This window comes from Lepidothrix coronata, unplaced genomic scaffold, assembly GCF_001604755.1.
Source record: "Lepidothrix coronata isolate B3197 unplaced genomic scaffold, Lepidothrix_coronata-1.0 Scaffold1, whole genome shotgun sequence".
NCBI lineage: Eukaryota > Metazoa > Chordata > Aves > Passeriformes > Pipridae > Lepidothrix > Lepidothrix coronata.
The window spans coordinates 2862973-2882883 of record NW_016690181.1 but is presented as its reverse complement, the minus strand read 5'-3'; the positions used below and the strand labels follow the sequence as shown (position 1 = coordinate 2882883).

Genomic DNA, 19911 nt, shown 5'->3' with positions numbered 1-19911 from the left:
AGATTTTCTTTCCCACTCAAAATGTTTTTTATGTAGGCTTCACCCCAACAAGAATTGAAATTAGAAAAGCACATGAACTTTCATACATTCTGAGTTATCTTGGTGTAATCAAGGAGGCAAAGTTCCTTTAAAGCAACATTCTTGCACACTATGTACATACTAAACATTGCAGCCTTATGCTAGTGGTGGTGCTGAGAAACAGCAAAGTTAACTGGAAGATATTTGTAAAAAAAAATTTAAAACGCTGATTTTAGTCTATACTTGTGGTCTAGGGTGAGAACAGCCAACGTGTAAATTAAAGCAAGTATGAGTTACTGCTGTTTAAGAACTAAACAAAAAACAAGTTGCTCTAATTGCCTTGTGTTGCTTTTTCTTTTGCACCAGTGAGCTGAGAAATCATCTGCCCCTGGCCACGTGTTGCCTTGTTCCCGGTGAACACTGTGCTCATTTGAAGTTCTCTCATGCGGTGCTGGTGTCCTTATGGATCGGACCCAACTGCACATCATAGGGGCTGCAGCTTACTCTTTTCCTGCTACTTGCAGAGTAAGCACAAAGACAGCTTCTGTGAAGCAGAGTTTTGAGAACTTCCTTTTTCCTTGGTTCTAACAATGTGTGCCTTAATGCATAGACAAAAATTTTCTTTGCATTACTCCATATTGAGGAAATATAGAACAATGCCCAGGGGAGAGAAGAATATCTCTTTTGGGCTAGAGGAGAGGCGTGTCAGGTCTTTGTGCTGTTGCTGCTCAGCAGAGTAAAACAAAGCCTCTTGGTAGGGTGTGTAAGTAATCGGGACTCCTATGTACTACTGTATGTAACCAGTTACATCTCTAGTATAGGACACTCTGCTCATGGCCTGTCTACCTAGATCTTCTACCTGAACTTCTGTTTGATCCCAGTCTGTTTTTAACCATGCTCAGAGCTTTTTTGTCCGTGTGCAGCTCTCCTGTCTCAGCGACTCTCTTGAGTCTTAGCAGGTGTCAATCCACGATCAGTGCCAGATCTACAACCGTTGCAGCTCTGGATTTAATTTTGTTGTTATTTTACTTACAAAGCTGAGATTTCAGAAGGGCAGGCATGTCCTATTAGTCCCTTTCTAGGTGAAAAATGGCCTGTTCCCAGGACTACCATAGATATATATTGGCCCTGATAAAGGAAGACCATTTCTCCAACCTAGTGGGTAAGGCTTAGAGCATCTTGGAGCAGCCTTAGAACAAGACATGATCTGCATGGCTTGCAAACTTCCAGGAGCCAGTCAGCTACAAGAACAGCATTGAAGGGAAGCAAGCCCTTACATCACAGTTGTTACTGCAGCTTGGATTTTGTCCTCTCAGAGGACAGGGCCCACAGCTTGTTCACTGACACCTGGAAAATAGGAGGGAAGCAAAAGGTAATAGTCATCACTCTGCTACTGATAAAGATGGAAAGACTAATGTATTTAAGATATTACTGGTCCAGCCCAGGAATTCTTGTTTGTGTTTGTTAGCTGACCTGCATGTCCCTTCTGTTCCAGAGTTGGTCCCTTCTGCCCCTGTCTGACAAACAAACAAAACATGTACTCAAAAGCTGGCCTTGAATGTACTGGTACATAGAAGCCCCTCTGGATGTGACTCAGCAACTCTTGTGTTTTGAGTGGCAGGCATGAGCGGAGGGGCAGGCATAATGTCAGAGTGTTCTGCCTAAGCAATCGGCCTCTATTTGCTACCTTATTTCCTAGTCACATGTGTCAAATTACTGACCTGCTGAGAGGCTGGATGTAGTTTCCTCTGTACTTTTCCAGACAAACATTAGTTGTTGCCAAAAGAGTTTGTCCAGCAAGACAATGTGTCCTACTTCACTGCTCATTTGTGAGACCTACCTTGTCTGTAAAAGACTCACTCTGAGGTGCTCCCTGAAGGGAAATTGGGAGCAGATATTTTTTTACTTCAGTTTTTCTTTAGTACCTAAAGAGAGAACAAAAGCAAGCAATGCACGGCTGGTTTTCTCTGATTTAATATACAAAATAAGTATTTTTACAACATCTTTTTAAATTATGAGATAAATCATTCCCAGACCTTGCTCCTTTAGAAGACACTTCTAAATCATTAAGTCTTATAGAAAAAAGACTTAGAAAAAAGACTAAATCTTAGCCTTTTAGAAAAAAGAAAATCTCTTCCATTAGCCTTAGCAGCTGTTTCACAAACTTCCCCTTAAGAAGACCAGGTGCACTTGACCATTTTCCTTCCATCATACTGGATATTTTCTGTCCAACCTTCATAAATAACAGAGGCTTAATAAGACTTACAAAGTAGGTGTAATGCTGTAGAGTCAGGTACAGCGGTAACAGGCAGGAGATCGCAGCTGGGTCCCAGCCAGACTGAAATGGGGTGCAGCTTAACAGTGACTGATTTTCCATGTTGATGACTGAGTGATAACCAATGCCTTGTTTTCCTTGCAGCGGACAGAACAAAAGAAGTCTCGACGGGCTCCTGAGAATTGTATTCAGTACTCCTTGGCCAGCATGGAAATTCCTAGAAGAAACTAAAGGAAGGACACCTTGTCCTGTTCCCCAGGCTAACATGCTCTTTAAGAATCAAGAAAATGTACACTCTAGCTGCCTGCTATGTGTGTAGATCTGGAAGCAGTGGAGACTTCAAACCACTGGTACAAAGTTCACGAACTTGGTGATGTTTCTCAGTAATAAGTCCTAAACATATTCAGAAGTGCTGTTGCTGATCCTGGTTTTTGTAGAGAAGACACACGTTTCCTTGTGACCAAAGCTGGGTGTTCCATGTGAGCAAGGTCATTTCTTCTGAGGATTGGTGACTCTCCGGAGACCTTTCAATCGACTAAGCAATTCCGTAATGAAGTCCTACAGTAAGAATTGGTTAAAGAAGGATGTCGTATTAATTCCAGTGCTCACCAGCCCCAAAAGTACTATGGCACTTGCATCATTCCCACATTTGCCTTTATGTTGAGCAGAAACCAGAATTTTGACATCTATTGAGCAAACCTATTTTTTAGCTTAGGAAAGGAGACCTTTTGATGGATCAAAAGCATCTTAAAAGCTCCTCTACTTCCCTTCCCCTGTTTCCCTCTGGAACAGCCATGTTTATTTTCTCCCTAGGAGCTAGCCTGCCCCTCTTCATCCCAGATACCTGCTTTTTCTACCTTGAGATGACCTCGGGATGCTGTTGTCCTCTGTTAGGTTCCACTGCTTCCTGTTGCCACCATAACCTCCTGCCCACTTCTTCTGCCCTTCCAATCTAGGGCAAAGCAAGCTGTCCCTCTTGTTGAACCTGTAAAGCTCCATGTTGTGGATTGCAAACCATCTTGGAGCTGTGCCAGCTCTACAAGGAAGTGGCTGGCAGAGAAGAGGTGGAGCAAAACACATGTAGGACTAATGATAACGTTGAGCAGGGGTTGAGGGAAGGCAGAGCAGATAGATGAGCAGTTAATGGAGATAAACCCTGAATACTTTGCTGACACAGCCAAGGACTATGAACTAAACTGGACCAACTGGTTATTCCAAGCAGAGGGCAATGTGCAAACTTTACTCTCTGCATGACAAGTAACATCACCATAAAGAAGTGTGCGGCCTTTCTTCACCCAAAGACATAGCCACATGTCCTTGAAATTAGGCAAGGTCACTGGAAGTATTGCAGCTTATTAGCATTTGTGCTGTGTGGAAGGCCAGCTTCCTCACTTCAGTATCAGACGTTGCCACAACTTGCTCTGGAAGTAAATGCCTAGGATCATTCATTCCTTTTCAGTTAGTCCTTTCAGAGGAAACCACTTTGTTTCTTGTCTGTCTTCTGGAAATTAGGTTGCTGAGATCTTTCAAGAGGATTCAAGATCACCAGGGTAAAAGTACATGGGTTTGCCAATGGGGTAGCAGTATCTGTATTCAGCAGGTACCCTGCTGCCCACAAGATACTTTCATGGCTTATGAGTCAGTAGAGCAAACTCTTTTCAATTATCACTCAGGGAATGTGGGATTCTTGCCTCAGATCTGAAATTCACACACTCTGAAAACTATTTCTGTATTGCCAGCTTTGTTGAACCCCTGCTAGGAGACTATCTGTAATGACTGCTACAGCCCAGTTTAATTTCAGTGATAGTCATGCATTCATCTCATTTTCTGTATATTCATCACTGTACAGCTACATAGGCTTGACAAGATGTGGAGTCTGAGGAACGATGTCTGAGCACAATGTTCACATGCAATGCATGTGGCTGAAGCAGTGATGGGGGACCCCATTTTGCACAGGTATTCAATGCAGCAAAGGCAATTCCTCTGTGATGCATGCACTACACTGCAAAGTATTAGGCTCCACTCCTCTGGACGTTGCGGCTGCTTGTGGGACTTTTTAACTCTCTAACTCAAGATCAATACTTGTAAAGTTCACATGGGGAAAAGAAACCCACATGTATAACTAATTTACATGGCAGTTATCTGCCCAATCCAACATGAAGACCATCTTACATTCTTGTCTTTCATAACCATAGAGTGGTTAAAGCTAAGAATGCATTTAGTTGGCAGTGTGCAATATTGTTAGGTGAACTGTATCGCTATCTATGGCTTTTCTACACTGAGGACCAAATAGCAACTCAGCCTAGTCATTCCAAAATTCCAAAACATGGAATGAATGAACTTTCTTTGGTTGTAAAGCATAATTCCTTATTTTCTCCAGTGCTCTGCCTTCAGCTCACCCATGTAGATTTACATGTAATTTTGTAACACAGGAGAATAAAGTGGCAAACACCTCCCATTAGGATTAAATGAATCTACAGTACAGTAATATCTTGGCTATTCAGCCAAGCAGCAACAAAGACACATTGTAGCAGCGCAGTATAATATATAACTAACATACATACATGTATATGGTGCTTCACTCACCTCTGTAGGGCTGGAGCACTCATGGAGGATTTCCTAAAAAAACAAGGAGTCATCATTTTAGTATTTATGAGTTGATCTAATCATCTCCTCTCTACAAAAAATGTATATAATCTTACTACCTCTGACAAGTGAAAACACAGGGAAGCATCATACAACACTGGAAACACATATTCTCTACCCCCCACACCACTACTCTAAGAAGTCCCTAATCCAAAGTCACCAAGTCTCTCTATCTGACCTGTAGTTTTAATTTCTGTTCTTCATTAGGGACCTCCAGGAGATCTTCAAGATCAATTTGTGGTTCAGGAGCTGCTGTCTCTGTTTCTTCCCTTAGCTAAAAAGAAAAAAACCCACCACAGTTAATAAACCTTCCAACATCTAAGAACTCTAGAGTCCATCTTTAAAGAACTGAGCAGCTGAGTTACAATAATACTGTGCTGCAAAATTGAAGTCATGATATAAATCATCTCAAAATAAGGAGGTTCTTATAAAGAGGGCACAGATTCCAGCCCTTTTGCGTAGTCTGCTAGAACCACACCTCCTGATGTACACATTCTTCATCTTTTCCCACCACTGCACTGCTCAGGGATCATAATCCATCATGGAAAGACCCTTTCAAGACTATCCAACTGCAGTGCAATTTAAGACAGCCTGTGACACCCCTCATCTATGAAGAGTTCACCAAACAAATCCAGCAGGCTTCGTGTTTGAGAGGCACAGATAATACAGGAAGATTTTAGGCTTTTATGCTAATTACATTCACATACTTTGTATTTATACTAAGGCTTTTTGCAGCAATGGAGAGAAAAACAATTATGCTGTTGAAAGACCTAACAATATTTTGCCAGCTTTCTCTAACAGACATGAGTGGGACATAATAGTCTTCTTTAATGTAAGAGGGACCCCAAGTTTTGGTGACTGGAGTAATAGTCTTGTACTACATCGGGGTGTTAGTTGGAAACATTTGTAAAACTTGATCACAGACACATTAAAGCTTCAAAAGTCTCTACAAGTCTTTAAGGAAAGCAGGTTGTGGTTTTCCAGTGTATTTGCAAAATGAATCTTTCACAGCACAACACTAGTGATATTTTGACATAATAATCAGCAGAGTAAGGATACTGGATAAACAGCACAGTACCTGATTGCGAACTAGCATTTACAGATGTATGTGTAAAACATTAAACATAAAGGCAATATTTACAGGAAAAAAAGAAACTTTTTCTTAGCAGTGTCTGATATTTCTCTGTATGCCAGAGAGGAAGTAGAAAGCCTTTGTTTAACTGTGATATGCAGCTAACTTAACAATAAATAATAAACCAGAGTTAAATATATTGCATTGTGACCCACACAGCATTTTTTTTTAAAGTAATAGTTTCCATGTAACTATTTAGAAAGCAGGTGTTGATCCAGTTCAACTTTGTCTCTGGCTGAGAAGCTAAATAGGCCAGGAGGGTGAGACAGGTTAGTAATTCCCTGTGGCTTTTTGGTCCTAGTGTGGATGCTGTTCTGGATTCCATGAGCAAGGAATCATTTTGAAAATCACCAAGTCTTAGTTTGGTTGCAAAAAAGCTTCATGATAGTAAACATCATAGCATTCATATTACTTGTATCAGGAGGTGATGTTTGAACTAACCTTGCTGGCAATTTGAATGTCTAGAAGACACTGAGGAACACTGCACTGCCAAGGGCAGGTGGAGCAAAGAGGTAACAGAAAATGGTAAATGTAATGGAAGTTGATGGACACAAGGAAGCTCAGAGTAGCAGGGTTAGCTAAATACTCTTGCCACAATGCACAGAGGAGAGCAGGAGGACCTGCTGGACACCTGGGTGATTATAAGCAATTACTGTGACACATGTATGTATTTGAAAAGATCCTATGTAACCCCCCCGTTGTACCCTATTAATAGTCTGACCTGGCACACCATCGTGTTATGTAGTTCCTGGTAGCAAATCTCTTAGGCTGGCCTGAATACATCAGGAAGTATGGAAATCTGTTGTGCTGGAGAGGTGCTAGCAAAGGCAATCCACTGGCAATCTGTTTCTGTAAGGGCATGGCTGGGTTTCTCACTTGTGCCTGCTGGCATTTTGTAGTAGGGAAAAAAATGTCCCCTTTGGGCAGCTGCTCTGATGACAGTAAACAGATCTTAATTTTCAGAAGAGCAGAAGTGATAACGTAAGCTGACTTGTTTTTCTTACACCTTTACAAGTGTAAAGGTCTATCTCGCTAGACTTCAGCAAGTAAGAGTAGCACATAGGGAGCCCCATCTTGGGTCATGTGAGTGGTGCTACGAAGTGCTTCTCATCTGCCTCCAAAAAAGTCCCAAAAACTTAACTCTTTAAAACTGCAGTAATTCCCTATAGGGGGAATTTTCAGAGGAGCCATTCATTTGCAGCAGAAGGAAGGACCTTTTCTCCATATTTGTTTTCTGCTGCCTGTTATTTGCCTATGGCATAAATTAAAACAGAAATGAACTATTTTTATCTCCCAACGTGGCTTGAGAATCTGGTACCTTCCCACAAATATCAAATAGGAAAATTCACACAGAAAATTACGATAATAATGACTACAATAGTAAAAAACAACAGCAACAACAATAATAAAGACAGCCCTGAGACAGTTCCTGAAGTTTGGCTCTTCAGCTATGGAGTTGACATCGTTCTATGGCTCTCAGGCTAAGAAAATCACCCTGGGCAGGCAAAAGTTTCTCTGTACCATCATGGCATATAACAGAAAAACTACCTTTCCTGGGCTGTGCTAACACATCCACTTCCATTGTTGATTGCAATTTGAAAGTGCTGATGCTCGGAGTGGAAGTCTCTAAGCAATCGTCAACTCTTTTTTCCTTAAATGTGTTTGGCACTGTGCTGAGGTGCAAATACAGAAGACAGGACAGAAAAGCCTTGGCAGTTCATTTAGTCCATTCCCATCCAAGACATGAATAAGCTGTTTTACACAATTTGTTAGACTCATCTATGTCTTCCACTGAAGATGTACTGGGCTCTGAGTCAAGAAAGCTTTGTTCTCTTACTGTACTGGCCATTTCCCTACAGAGTAAAGAAAAACTCTTAGTCAAGCTATTTAAATGGGTTTAAGGACATGATGTACAGTGTAGAAAATCCTTTCACCTTTTCCTGTACCACACTCCAAAGGAATGGAAAAGCACTATCACTTATGTAAGCACCCAGCATAAGAGCTATCCATCTAAGCACAGTATATGCACAGAAGTGATAGTACAAGGTTAAAATTTCAGTGTACGCAGCCAGGGCTGGAACTTGACTTAAATGTCACCTACCCAATAAAAAACTGTCATCTACTCTGCAACAGCTGAAATAAAGACCCACACCATTGAGGTGCTGGACCTAGGCACTCCTGGATCTTTCTTAGTGGGACAACTCTCGGGTAGGCAGAAAGAATTTAAGAAGGACTGTTCCTGTTGCAAAGGGAAGTTCAGGCAAGGAAGACGGCTCTGGGGTTTTGTGAACAAGAAGGCATAAGATCTACACATTTGTGCATAAGATTTTTTTTTCCCTTCTCCTTCTGTCAGTAGTGTGTCCAGACTCAGCACCTACAGATACAGCATTATCTGAAGTGTCTCTTTCAAACAGCAGGTAGAGCCTCACTGTTGTGTCAAAAAGGAACAGGGATACACTGATAACTCTAACCCAGCTAGCTTAAATACTGCTTGCAGCAAAGCCACTCACCATATGGAGTGCAGCAACAAGAAGCATCCTGGGTTTATACATCTCTCCAGGTTCTGCTACTCGTGCTGAGCAATAGCTACATCCCCTCAGTGGGTGCAACACCAGGCAATTTAAAGCTGGTTGGATTGTATCAGTGCAAGCTTCTCTGCCTGCCGACACACCAGTCAGAGAGAGGACTGCAGCAGGTGGCAAGGAGATACCTACTGAAGAATGAAGATGAGAAACTATTTCCAGTGAGGCAGAGCAAGCAAACCTCTGTCCCAGCACACAGGATCTCTAGACCCATTTACCTAACAAGCTGATTTGCCCCAGCTACTCACCCGGCATTGGTATAGCTCCTGCAGTTGGGCATTGATCCATTCCTCCAGGTCTAGCCAGCGCTGTAGGTCTTTGCGGTTATACTTTATGGTCAACTTGCCCAGTTTCCTGTGTGATGATTCCTCCCCAGGTTTCTCCGGTGTCTGGAAGGTTACCCGGGGCAGTGCACTGGGGTTGCTGGCCATGCTCACTGCTTCCTCCTCTGACAAGAGGAACTCACCTTCCTGTGGGCTCACTCACACCTTTCCTCAGTCTCCTTTAACCAAAGCCTCTCTGCAACAAGTGTCTCTCAGTACAAACTACTCAAAGACGCCAAAGGTGGGATGCATTTGTGATCTCAGGAAGAAAGTTGGGGATGACTATAGGACTGGGGCAGCAGCCAGGCTCTGCAGGCAGAGTTACAACTGCAGATTCTTGGGTTTCACCATTGGCTGTGCTGACAGAAGCAGGGAGGCAGACAGAGTTGTTGTAGTAACGTCTGTTGTTAAAAGAAGCCAAGTGAACCAGGGAATTGATGAACCAAGTTTGTTAATATTTAACGTAAGTCAGCTCCAAGAGGCGGAGAAGAAGGAGGTTTTAAATTACTGTTTTCCTACAGGCATAACTTACATGCATGTGCAATTCCAGAGGGCTGATCCATACATAATGCATTGAATCCTGCTGCAGTTCATACTCGACTCTGTAAACTACTTTGCCTGCAGCTACAGGGTTTAGCTCCCATTGAAATGGTGTATTTGGCATTTTCCAGCTAAAGCACTGGACCCATCACACACATAAGAAGTGGTCTGGAGTTAGGTGGCTACATCCACTATTTTACAATAGGTCAGGAAATGACACTGCAACCCAAACTTGGGCTCAACAGTTTCGTTTTACATTGTTCTACATTCTCTAAGTTTATTCCAGCTTTCTCAAAAATTTCTGTAGAAATCCCAGTGGCCTGAATTAGAAATCATCTGAGCAAGAGGCTTCTGGAATAAAAGAAAATATTTGTGCTCCTATTAGAAAAATAGTACAATGTTGACACTGTACACGTGATGACACTGCAGGGGAAAGCCTGATTCAGGATATAGCATCATCTCTTTCCCATAGAAAAGTATTATTCATGGTAAACAGGTTCACCTGCTGAAGTATCATAAACTGCTATCAGACTATATTTTATCATTGCTTGGTTTACAGTTTCTTCCTAACTGGAATACAGGTTAAAGGTCTGCAGATTATTGCCCTATACCATTTAGAAGGGTACATGTGAGCAGTACAGTTCAGAGGAACAGAAATCAAGCTGGCTGTGTTTACAGGGTGCCAGGGCACTGGGACACCTGTGGTCCCTCCAGATGCTCTCACACCTCTTTATTCATCTGTTCCCAGAGCTTTCCAGCAATCTGCCCAGGGAGCTGCCCCACTGAACAGAGAAACAGGCTGAGACCCTCCATCATGGAGCAGATTGAACATCTCCAGTCTCATGATTCATGCGGAAAAAGCAAATAAGCCTCTGCTGCTCCTGACAGCCAAGGTATTTCCAGTTTGGAGACCAAGAGCTAGATAAACCAAAGGAAAAACAACCAACCCTTCTCCCAGTGATAGCTGCTGCCAGGCAGCATAGGACAGTCTGCAAGGGGGCTGGTCTCCTTTGGAAGTCTTACCCAGTCCCTCTGCCACAGTTCTGTCCACAGAGGGATGGTGGTACCAGCAGCCAGCAACATCTCGTGCACAGGGTGATAGAAAAATGAGCAGGGCCATTACAGTCCTTCTTTTCATCCTTAATGTGAGCAAAAAATAAAAGCCTTTTCTGACGGGAAATTCTACAAAATGCTGATTCTGAAACTTGCTTTCACATCAGTGAAGAATAAAGCATTAAAGTATACCTGAAACTGATAATATCTCCTCTGCTTTTCAGACAGCCTAAAACTTCTGTTCAGAAGACAATTGTCAGCTATTTACTTTAAGCAACTTTACTCATTTTTCCTCACTGCTTGACTGTATCCTTCCTCTAATCTCACTCCTAAAACTGTCTTATTTAGACAAAAAAATCTGTGTTGTGAGAGGCTCAGAGCCTACTCAGTGCAGATTCTTCAGAGATTCTTAACTGTTTGAAACCTTGCAAAACCCATTGAACATCTCATAACGCATTTACAACTATTGACATTTCAAAGGTTAATATGGCCCAACACAGGCAGATTTTCACAAGGTAACTTGTGAAACAAGGAGAAACACTGTCAGATGACAAGTTCCTGTCTCCAGTTAGAAGTGCTCTATTTTGGTGTTCAAGGACTGACATACTTGAAAGAGGAAAACATAGGAAAACAACCTATATTTCCTTGTCTCAAGAAACTCCAGAGAGGCTGGCATTAACAGCAGAGAAAGAGGACGAGGCTTACAAGGTGGCAATATAGAAATAAATATTTACTGATAAAGTAGACCTCCTCCAGTAGTAAACTATTTCAATCTATGATTAAAGCAAGAGGAATAAGCAAAAACAGTGCAAGATCAGTCCTTAAGTGTGTGGTAGAAGTTCCTGCAGGAACAGGACTGGGTGCCTCATTCAGAGTAAGCGATATTGTCCCCTTGAATGAGGCAGCATCTCCTATGGGTGCACCAGCCACCTGCCAGTGCTGGTAAGTGCCAGCTGCTACCGAACAAGAAGCAGCTGCATGACTCTCTTCACAGTGCAACACCCCATCCTGTCCTTTCCTCGCATCACAGCAGATTCACGTGGCCAAAGGGACAGAAAGACATTCCCCATTTTGTTTGGACATGCACAGTGGAAGGATCTCGGAGATCTCCGGCATGGCTGGGAGATGTGATCTTATTTTCAACCTAGTTATCTTTCCCTATAGCCTAGGGCTATACAACCTTGCCCAAAACTTCTGGAGTGGACACACATACTTGGGCAACAAAGTCATCTAATCAGACAACCTGTTTTTTCACAAGAACTGCAGATACATAAGCTCTGGTGGACCTCCTGCCGCAGCTGCTTGTGACTGTGTCCTCTGCAAATATGCATATCATTTATGTTGGTGAACAAAGGGGGTTTAAATGTGGTCAACACATTTGAGTTGTTAGACTGAAACATTGTGCCTCAGTTTCCAGTTTCCATGTGTGTGACCTAGGGTTGCTGTTCCTCCAGGCTTGCTCTAAGAGTGAGATGCCCCTGAAAGGAGCAGGAGGATTCAGTGCTGTGGAGTTGGACTTTTCCGACTGTCTGTGATGCCAGAGAGACCCACCAAACCAAGCCAAGCATGTGCATCATACTGCCAAGCAGCTGTGACACTGATCAAGGCAGCAGAGCATCAAAGGGCATGAGTCAGATCCAGTTACACTCCTCTGTTCTTAATAATCTCCATCCTGCACCTGTGACCTAAGCTGGTGCTTCTCTTTCTCTCCGAGCTGATGGCTGTGGTGTGTACTTAATAATTCAGCAGAGTCCCAGCTCATCTTTCCAGAGAACCAGGCTGGCCCCTTTCCCTTGAGTCCCAGCCTAGGGAGGAATGTTTCCCTTCAAGACAGCAGAAGCCACTCTCCACCTGCTTTAGAAAATAATCACTTTCACTGTGGTTACAAACATGATAGTTAACACAAATTAAACCAGTGAAGCCAGCAGAGGTGACTGTATCAATACTACAGTGACACCACAAGGTAAAGAGGTTCCGCAATTTCCTGTGAGCAGGAACAGGCACAGAAAAAAAAGTTGTGCAGATCAGAAAATGTAGCCAGGACTGGAGATTAAAAAAATCCAGAGTCCCAAGTAAGCAATACCAGTACACCCAGCATCTTGATGTCCATCATCCACTTCCCTTATTTTTTGGTGTCTCCATGGGAGCATGGAAATCAAAAAGGCTGCACCATTGCCCCAGAGTTCTAACAAGGGAGAGTGTATCATCTCTCACCCTCAGCTTGTGGAGACTTCAGGAACACACAGGGATTTCCAGCTCAAACAGTCCTCACCTCTCACTTAAGTACTACTACCTTCCCACCAATATGCAGAGAGGAGCCTATATATTCTTCAGTCAGATGTCGGTAATCAGACTTACTCCTTTCTGCCGACAGTCTCACCTTTCACAAGGCAATGAAAGGGCACTGAGAAGGAAGAATGACAAGTGACAGAGGAAAATATTTCCCAATTTAGTATTGGACTGATCAACCAAAAATTGCACCATTTGGCACTGCCTCAGGAGATAGACAGGTCTCAGCAATAATGAGGTCAGACAAGCTAGCCTGCCCACCTGCCCTGCCTCAGGCCTCCCTTACTGAAAGTCAAGTGAACCGTAAAGGCTAATGGCTCAGCAGCAGCTGAGAAGGGTAAATGAGAAATAGTTTACCTACTGCTTTGGAACACCCCAGGAGGAGCAAACCCTAGACCCTCTCCTTATTCAGGAAAGTAATTGTCCTTATCTGTGTCCATCCTCAGACATCCTGTGGTGAAATAAGTAAGCATCTCCACTGAGGAAGAAGCCCTCCCTTCCCCTTGAATACTTAGGTGAAGCTGACAACGTGAATTAGATGCCAAATGGATTATTTGGGGAATCTGTAAAAACCTGCCTATATTGTTTTATTGCTCTCTCTCTTTCATTGTTTTTCTGTTTCCCTACAGAAAGAAGCCCACAGCACTGATAGCATGATCAGTGTTTTCACGTGGCACAGAGGTTTCAGGAAGTCTTTGAAGGGTAAAGACAAGAAAAACACTGGCTGAATAGTTGAAGGGGATCTTCCTTGTTTTCCAGCCTGCTTTCAGCATTTTAGGCTTGCAGACAATGTACAGCTCTTGCACCAAGAAGTTTATGATGACCTGATCCCCTTGAAAGGATGCAGTTACATTTGCAGGGACTGTACTGCTCACACCTGCAGGGAAATATCCATCTACAAGCAGATGGGAGAGCAGACTTTTCCACTGGCAGCTAGGCTGGAGGTGCTGAAAGAAGGTTTCCAGCGATGCTGATGTTGTGGGAAGCGACAGAGAAGGAGAGACCATGGGGAACCTCATGGAAAATCCGATGCCACTCACAGGTGCTTTGAAGAACAGCTAAAGTTGTCTGTGAACTGTGAAGTTCAGTGGGGAATGTAAGTTTATTCTAGTTCCTGCAAATTGAAGGTTCTTTGCTTTACATTTCCATACCTATCTCCCTGTAAAAGCCTAGTATAGACAGGACAAAAGTGCAGATACTTTCTCCATGTAACCAGTCTAGACACTGTTTCCCCTTCTTCCTTTCCCAGTGCTCTCGCCCTTAAGGATTTACCTTGGTTAGTAACATTGAAATAAAAGCCAGTGCCATGCAGGACTGTAGACAAGAACTTCTCCACAGAAACTACATACCTCCATTGTACCTCCCTTCCCCAAAGCTACCCTTGATGCAATGGGAATGGCTCTCAGGAGGACTCAGCAGCCTGTCATCCTTTCTCTTGCTTTGTTCCACAGGACCAGTGATTAGTCATAGCCTGATGAGATCCCTTCCTGTCTCCTTCCTTTGCCACATCTTTGTGTTGTCACTTGCATCTGGGTCTCACCCCTAAACCACACCAGGATGTTTAACCTGAGGCAAATCCAACAAAACAAGCAAGCAAGCAGACCTGTCTCCCAAGCATTAATAATACATGGAGTGGTTCCCAGGTAAAACACAGCAGAATGGATTTGTCTGTAGCAGCCGGTGGGACAAGCTTCTGTGAGGAAGTCATTGCGGGTGATGATGCCAGGGAGATGGGTTGTACAATGTGGCAAAAGGGAACCTGAACCAATTCATCCTTATTTTTCTGCCTGTTGCTGGAAGGTGAGCATCCAGCTGCTAACAGGTGCTGGGGTCTCAAGAGTGATCACATAGAAAGAAGGCAGGTGATACACCAAGCTTCTTATAAGCCATGTGTGTCTAAGAGCTCTTTTAATCTTAGTCAAATATTAAACTATGGTGTGGCTTACCCCCCTGAGTCATCTCCTGCAAAGTTATTGCCAGACTGAGAGCAGACACTTTAAAGACAGGCAGAAGCTAACAATGACTCACTGTTTCAGGACCCCTTAAAAACACTCCCAAGTTATAAAATCACACACCCTACTTTCCCTTCACGCTAATATGAATAACATGTCTCAGCTGAAGTCATGGGAATTTATTAATTTTGAAGAAGATGAGGGCTGCAATGGGGTTTCTGTGTTAGAAGAGCAAAAATTGAGTTAATGAGTTGGGAGAAAAGCTGCTGCAACAGAGAGTAGAAGTCCTAGTAGAAGTCCTTAACCTCAGGACTAATCTCAATTAAAATCTCAATTACTGAATCCCTCCAGAAGCAACTGGGCATATTTAGAAACTATGCTACTGTTACTAAACATATTGAACAAACCCAAATAAAAAATAACTATAAAGACATTTACAGTGAGCAGCAGAAAAATTTGCAGCAGAACATTAGCACCACTTTCTGCTGAGAGCAAAAGGTATTAAAACTCTAAAGGCTAGGCTAGAACATCTTATGAAGTGCCTCATCCTTTCATAAATGTTGAAAAAAAAGGCAGGGAGATGGAAGGACGCACACACACACACACACACACTCTCGAGATACCAGTCAATGAATTCTCCCAGCTCTGAGCTTGTAGGAGTTATATTATGTGGCACAAGCAGAAGAGATGTCATGTCCTTCACAGTTGCAGGAAACCTTTGACAGATTTTGTAACACAACACTACTACTGAGGTAGGTTAGGTAATTGCCAGTAAGACAAAAATACCAAACGAGACTGTTTAGGGCCAGATCTGCCAGTGTGGATATCCAAACATGGATGTGGATATCTGCCAGTGTGGATATCCACCAGTGTGGATGTCCATGGCTGGTTTGCAGTGGGGCCAACTGAACACTTAGCTCCCTGGTCTAGTGCTGGGAACTGCACTGAGACTCACCTGGCTCCACATGGGAGGCTTTGAATATTTATCCAGGAAAAATCTCCTCCAGATTAAATACAAGAGAGAGCCCCCAGCAGAAAGCCTCAGGCAGTTCAGAGTACAAGGAGACAACCTTGTTGTTGTTTTTATTTCTTCTGCCCGTATTTGGAAGATGTTCAGGACAGCAAGGTCAACTCCCTCTTTACTCCTTGCATAGTCTGTAGGCAGGTCCAAAAGACCTGGTATAGAGATGGGGTCTGAGTATGGAGTGAGAGGCATCCATGCTTCTTCTGACAAAGATTCTTAAAGCCAAGTAGGAAAACAAACATCTCTCTGCTTTCTAGATGTGCATGTTTCCTACTATCCACTTTCACAGGTTAGGCTTTGCTGGTATTTTTTTAATACACTACCATAGCCAAATCAAAGCAATTTCCTTTTCCAAACAGAAGTCAGTACTATACACAAATGTCAGTGTCAGGCCACAGAAGGTATTTTCTTAAAACTTTTCTCATAGAAAGTCACGAGAGGTATTGAAAAAATAATGTTACCACAATATTATGTTCCCATGGTGTTTGTGACAGCCAGGAGGTGGTAAACATGTCTCTAAGGACTCTCAACAAATTCTATGAAGATACATGAGACTGGACCAGAGGTACAGAAAGAAGCAGCAAGAACTGAAATGGTGGACACCAGAATGATCCCCAAAGCCAACTGTTGTTTGATACATAGCTGCTGCTTGCCATCTCTTTGCAAAGACATACCATGAAATGCCATCTCACATTTGTTGTTGTTTTAAGTGATGAAATATTTCATTACAAATAATGTCTAAGCAAATTACCAGCACTCCCTGCTTTCCTAAGGACAATGACAGAGGGATAAGAACAGTTTGCCTGGGGGCTTTAGGACTGTTTACAGGCAGAGCGGTCAGATGACACAGGTGTATCTGTTGAACAGAGGAATTTGATCATGGACCTGCAAGCAGAAGCAGAAAAGGAAAATATACATGGACAGGCAGCCTTTGTGTTCCTGTGACCCCAAACATCACTGTCCTGCAAGACAATGGCAGGACATGGGTGATCTATATGAGATTGAGGAGAACAGTGAAATGCTGGACATCAGTGGGGTGCGATTACTAAAAGTTTTCACTGCTGCGGTGGCAGGGTTCCTGCCATGCCGGCAGCCTCCAAATATGATCCCAAGTGCTTTCACTCAAACATCAGAGCACAAGGGCAACTGCCAGAGGACACAGACCGCCTGCTCCCCGGCTTTCAGTTCCTTTGAAGCATCCTTAGCACGGGGATGCAGCACGCACCCGGCTGGTGAGATGCTCATCTGGAGTGGGTGCCTTTGCCCCTACGGGAGCTAATGAACCTCACTGGGCTCTCCTCCAGCAGGCGAGAAGATAGTATCAGCTTGTCTCTCCTCCCCTTCCTCTTACGCAATTCACCACGCAGGGGAGTGACTTGATTTTTTTTTTTTTTTCCTCTCAGGGAGTTGGTTTTCACTTCCTGCGCTCGCCGTGCCTTTGTCTCCGCTGGACGCAACGGGAGCCACACCTGGGGGGTGAAGGCGCAACGGGACGAGGGGGACGCCCCCTCTCAGGATCAGTTTCACCGGAGACCGCCCAGGTGGGGGGCTGACAGCACATGCCTGGGGATGAGTTGCAGGGTCGGGGGACACGCTGGCTACCCCAGGGACGAGCTGGAATCCAGAGCGCGGCCTCAGCCGTGCTCGGCTCCCCTCTCGCCCCAGGGTGACATACACTTGAACACCGTCCCTCTTATCTTCATCTGTCTTCTCCCTTCCTTTAGGAAAGGATTAAGGTCTCAAGACAGTGGGAATCGGGGCGCCAAGATGGCCAGAGGGAGACCGGCTCCATGGTTTCTATCGTGGATGTGCTTCGTGCTGGCACTGGATTTCGGCGAAGGGCAGGAAAGACCCTTCGGTGAAATGTGCCTGGAGGACTTTACGGCAGGACTGCCAGATTGGGTGCTGGATACAGATGCCTCTGTCCAGAATGGAGCCACCTTCTTATCGTCCCCCATGGTCCGTCGGAGCAGGGACTGCGTGAGAGCCTGCTGTAAGGACCCCGCTTGTAACCTGGCTCTCGTGGAGCAAGGCTCGAACACGGAGGAAGACCATATCCGGGGCTGCTTTCTCCTCAACTGCCTCTATGAGCAGGCTTTCGTCTGCAGATTTGCCAGAAAGATCGGCTTTCTCAACTTCTTGAAGAAGGACGTGTATGATTCCTACCTGGCAATGCAGAATCACGGATCCAGTGGTAAGGTGCCCATAAGGGATTCCTGCAAAGCGGGTATGGAAGAGCATTAATGGTCACTGGTGCCAGCTCCTCCAGCCATCATTTGTGCAGCAGTGCTGCCAAACAGCCGGGATAAAGTGATGCTAAAGATGGTGTTTCTGTATGTTTCTCTGCCACAAAGGTTTTCCCCAACCTTGATACTCATTTAAAATCCGTGCCTCAGTTTACCTATAAGTAAATGGAGAAGGAACCATTCTTTAACCTATTTGAAACGGGTGGAGTGTGATTACCAGACGCAGTCTGAGGTTTTACTACTTGGCGATGTAGAAAAAGGTATTGTTTTTCTTCTCCCTCCCCGTTGGCCTTTGAGGTTGGAAAGTGAAATCCTCTGAAAATCTGCACATCACCGGGTTTTAAAGGGCTGCATTAATCTCTTAATTGCTCAGGGGCTAGAGGCAGGACGCAATCCACTTACCTTTAACAGCACTGGGTGGTGAGGTGTCTCAGTATGCTCTGCTTGTTGGGGCTGGTCCCTGCTGCTGAGGGAGAGATAGGAGCAGCTGGGGGAAGTTGGTTAAAATTTCCCCTTTGGAGGTGGGTTTCTCTTCCCCAGTCCCTGTTTCCCTAGTCTGAAAGATTGCACCAGGACTCAGAGAACCAGGTGGAAAACAAACTAACTGGAAGCTGGCCACTTGCCACACACTCTACTGTCCCCAAAGAATTGCAGTGTGTTCAGAAACACTGAAAACATCAGTCCTCCTTTTGCCTCCTTCCATGTTTTGGCTGAAGCCTAATGAGGCCAAGATGTTTCTAAGCCTGGCTGGGTCTTTGGCAACCATAACCAGTTTATTATTTGTTGAAGCCTGGGCAGGGCTATTAGGGGATATCTGTACTGGTAATCCTTCTCACAACCCCTCCCAGCCCACCTGAGGGAAGGAAAGGATCTGTGAAGATGACAAGGGGAGCATCCAGGTGGGCGCAAGGGCTTGGGCTCAATGATGTGAGCTGAATAGGTCTTTGATCTTCTGCTGGGATGTAACAGCCTGTGAGCCTTCTGGGTGCTGGAGATGGAAAATGGCACCAAACCCATACTGTCCACTTCATCCATCCTGAGTAGCAGTGTGGGGGTTTCAGAGCAGGGCATGACTTCTCCGGAGCAGCCCTTAGGTGTTTCTGGTTTGAACAGCAATGTGGAGGAAGTGGCCCTCCTGTCCTATGTCCCTACTAGTGGCTTCCCACTGGATTTTAGGACCTTGTGGAAAAAGGTGTCTCACTGTTGCAGTAGTTCTCCTGCACCTCCATCTCAGGCTCAAAATCCTTTTTGGGAGCTGCAGTTAGGGAGGAACTGAAGGCCACATCACCAGGACCGGAGGTGGCATGCTAGCAGCTGTCTGAACTCCTATATGCTTCATTGTAGGAGGAAAGGGGAATGCATCATCTCCAGAACATCCTGATTTCACAAGATTAGATTAAAATACAACGTACTGTTGAGCAATTTAGTCTCTTCATCTCTGCGGACCAGTGCGCATACCAGGAGACTGCAAACTCCCCCTCCTTTGGCTGGTCCCAGGGCTTGGCATTGCATGGGTGTGAGTCTTTAGAGTGTCCCTGGGTCACTGACCTCCCTGCGTGACCAGCAGTGATGTGTTTGCCAACCTACAGCACCAAGCTGCAGCATCCCAGCCACCAACAGGCAAGTGCTGCCTTGCAAACCCTAACGCTCCTTTCACATATGCTGGGATGGCTGTGGTGGAGCAGGTAGACCCAGGAGGATTTATCAGTGAGAAGTGCAAAACATGCCAGAAATGCAGTTCGGGTTACTCTGCCTGCCGAGGCGGGCATGCCCCTCCTTGCTCACGTGGGGCTTGCGCCATGATACCGCTGCAGGTGTAGGAAGGGCTCAG

General features: G+C 44.5%; 2 protein-coding genes across 3 annotated transcripts in view; one reads left to right on the top strand and one right to left on the bottom strand.

Moving 5' to 3' along the window:
• Positions 1–596: 596 nt before the first annotated feature.
• Positions 597–9498, bottom strand: PPP1R14D (protein phosphatase 1 regulatory inhibitor subunit 14D). 2 transcript variants are annotated; one of them, XM_017813022.1, is made up of 4 exons: positions 8902–9498; positions 5118–5213; positions 4880–4912; positions 597–2851 (listed from the first exon to the last, which is right to left on the bottom strand). In XM_017813022.1, the coding sequence occupies exons 1-4, from the start codon at positions 9082–9084 to the stop codon at positions 2783–2785; spliced, it is 381 nt and encodes a 126-aa protein (XP_017668511.1). In that variant the 5' UTR covers positions 9085–9498; the 3' UTR covers positions 597–2782. The 2 variants fall into 2 exon arrangements, with proteins under 2 accessions (XP_017668511.1, XP_017668507.1); XM_017813018.1 differs by lacking the exon at positions 597–2851 and having other exon boundaries at positions 4572–4912.
• Positions 9499–17246: 7748 nt separating this feature from the next.
• Positions 17247–19911, top strand: part of SPINT1 (serine peptidase inhibitor, Kunitz type 1) — a 19291-nt gene continuing 16626 nt past the window's right edge. Inside the window, exons 1-2 of the mRNA XM_017813513.1 lie at positions 17247–17375; positions 17559–18028. Of these exons, the coding sequence (XP_017669002.1) occupies positions 17602–18028 (427 nt within the window). The 5' untranslated portion in view covers positions 17247–17375; positions 17559–17601. The remainder of the gene's footprint in view (positions 17376–17558; positions 18029–19911) is intronic.

What these genes read in the sequence shown, in the direction of transcription:
- PPP1R14D (XM_017813018.1), bottom strand. Translation starts at nt 9,084, where the DNA reads ATGGCCAGCAACCCCAGTGCACTGCCCCGGGTAACCTTCCAGACACCG. An exon ending in AGGAGCTATACCAATGCCGG is followed by an intron (nt 5,214 to 8,901) that starts GTGAGTAGCTGG and finishes TTTTCTTTTTAG; the next exon opens with CTAAGGGAAGAAACAGAGAC. An exon ending in AACAGAAATTAAAACTACAG is followed by an intron (nt 4,913 to 5,117) that starts GTCAGATAGAGA and finishes TTGTTTTTTTAG; the next exon opens with GAAATCCTCCATGAGTGCTC.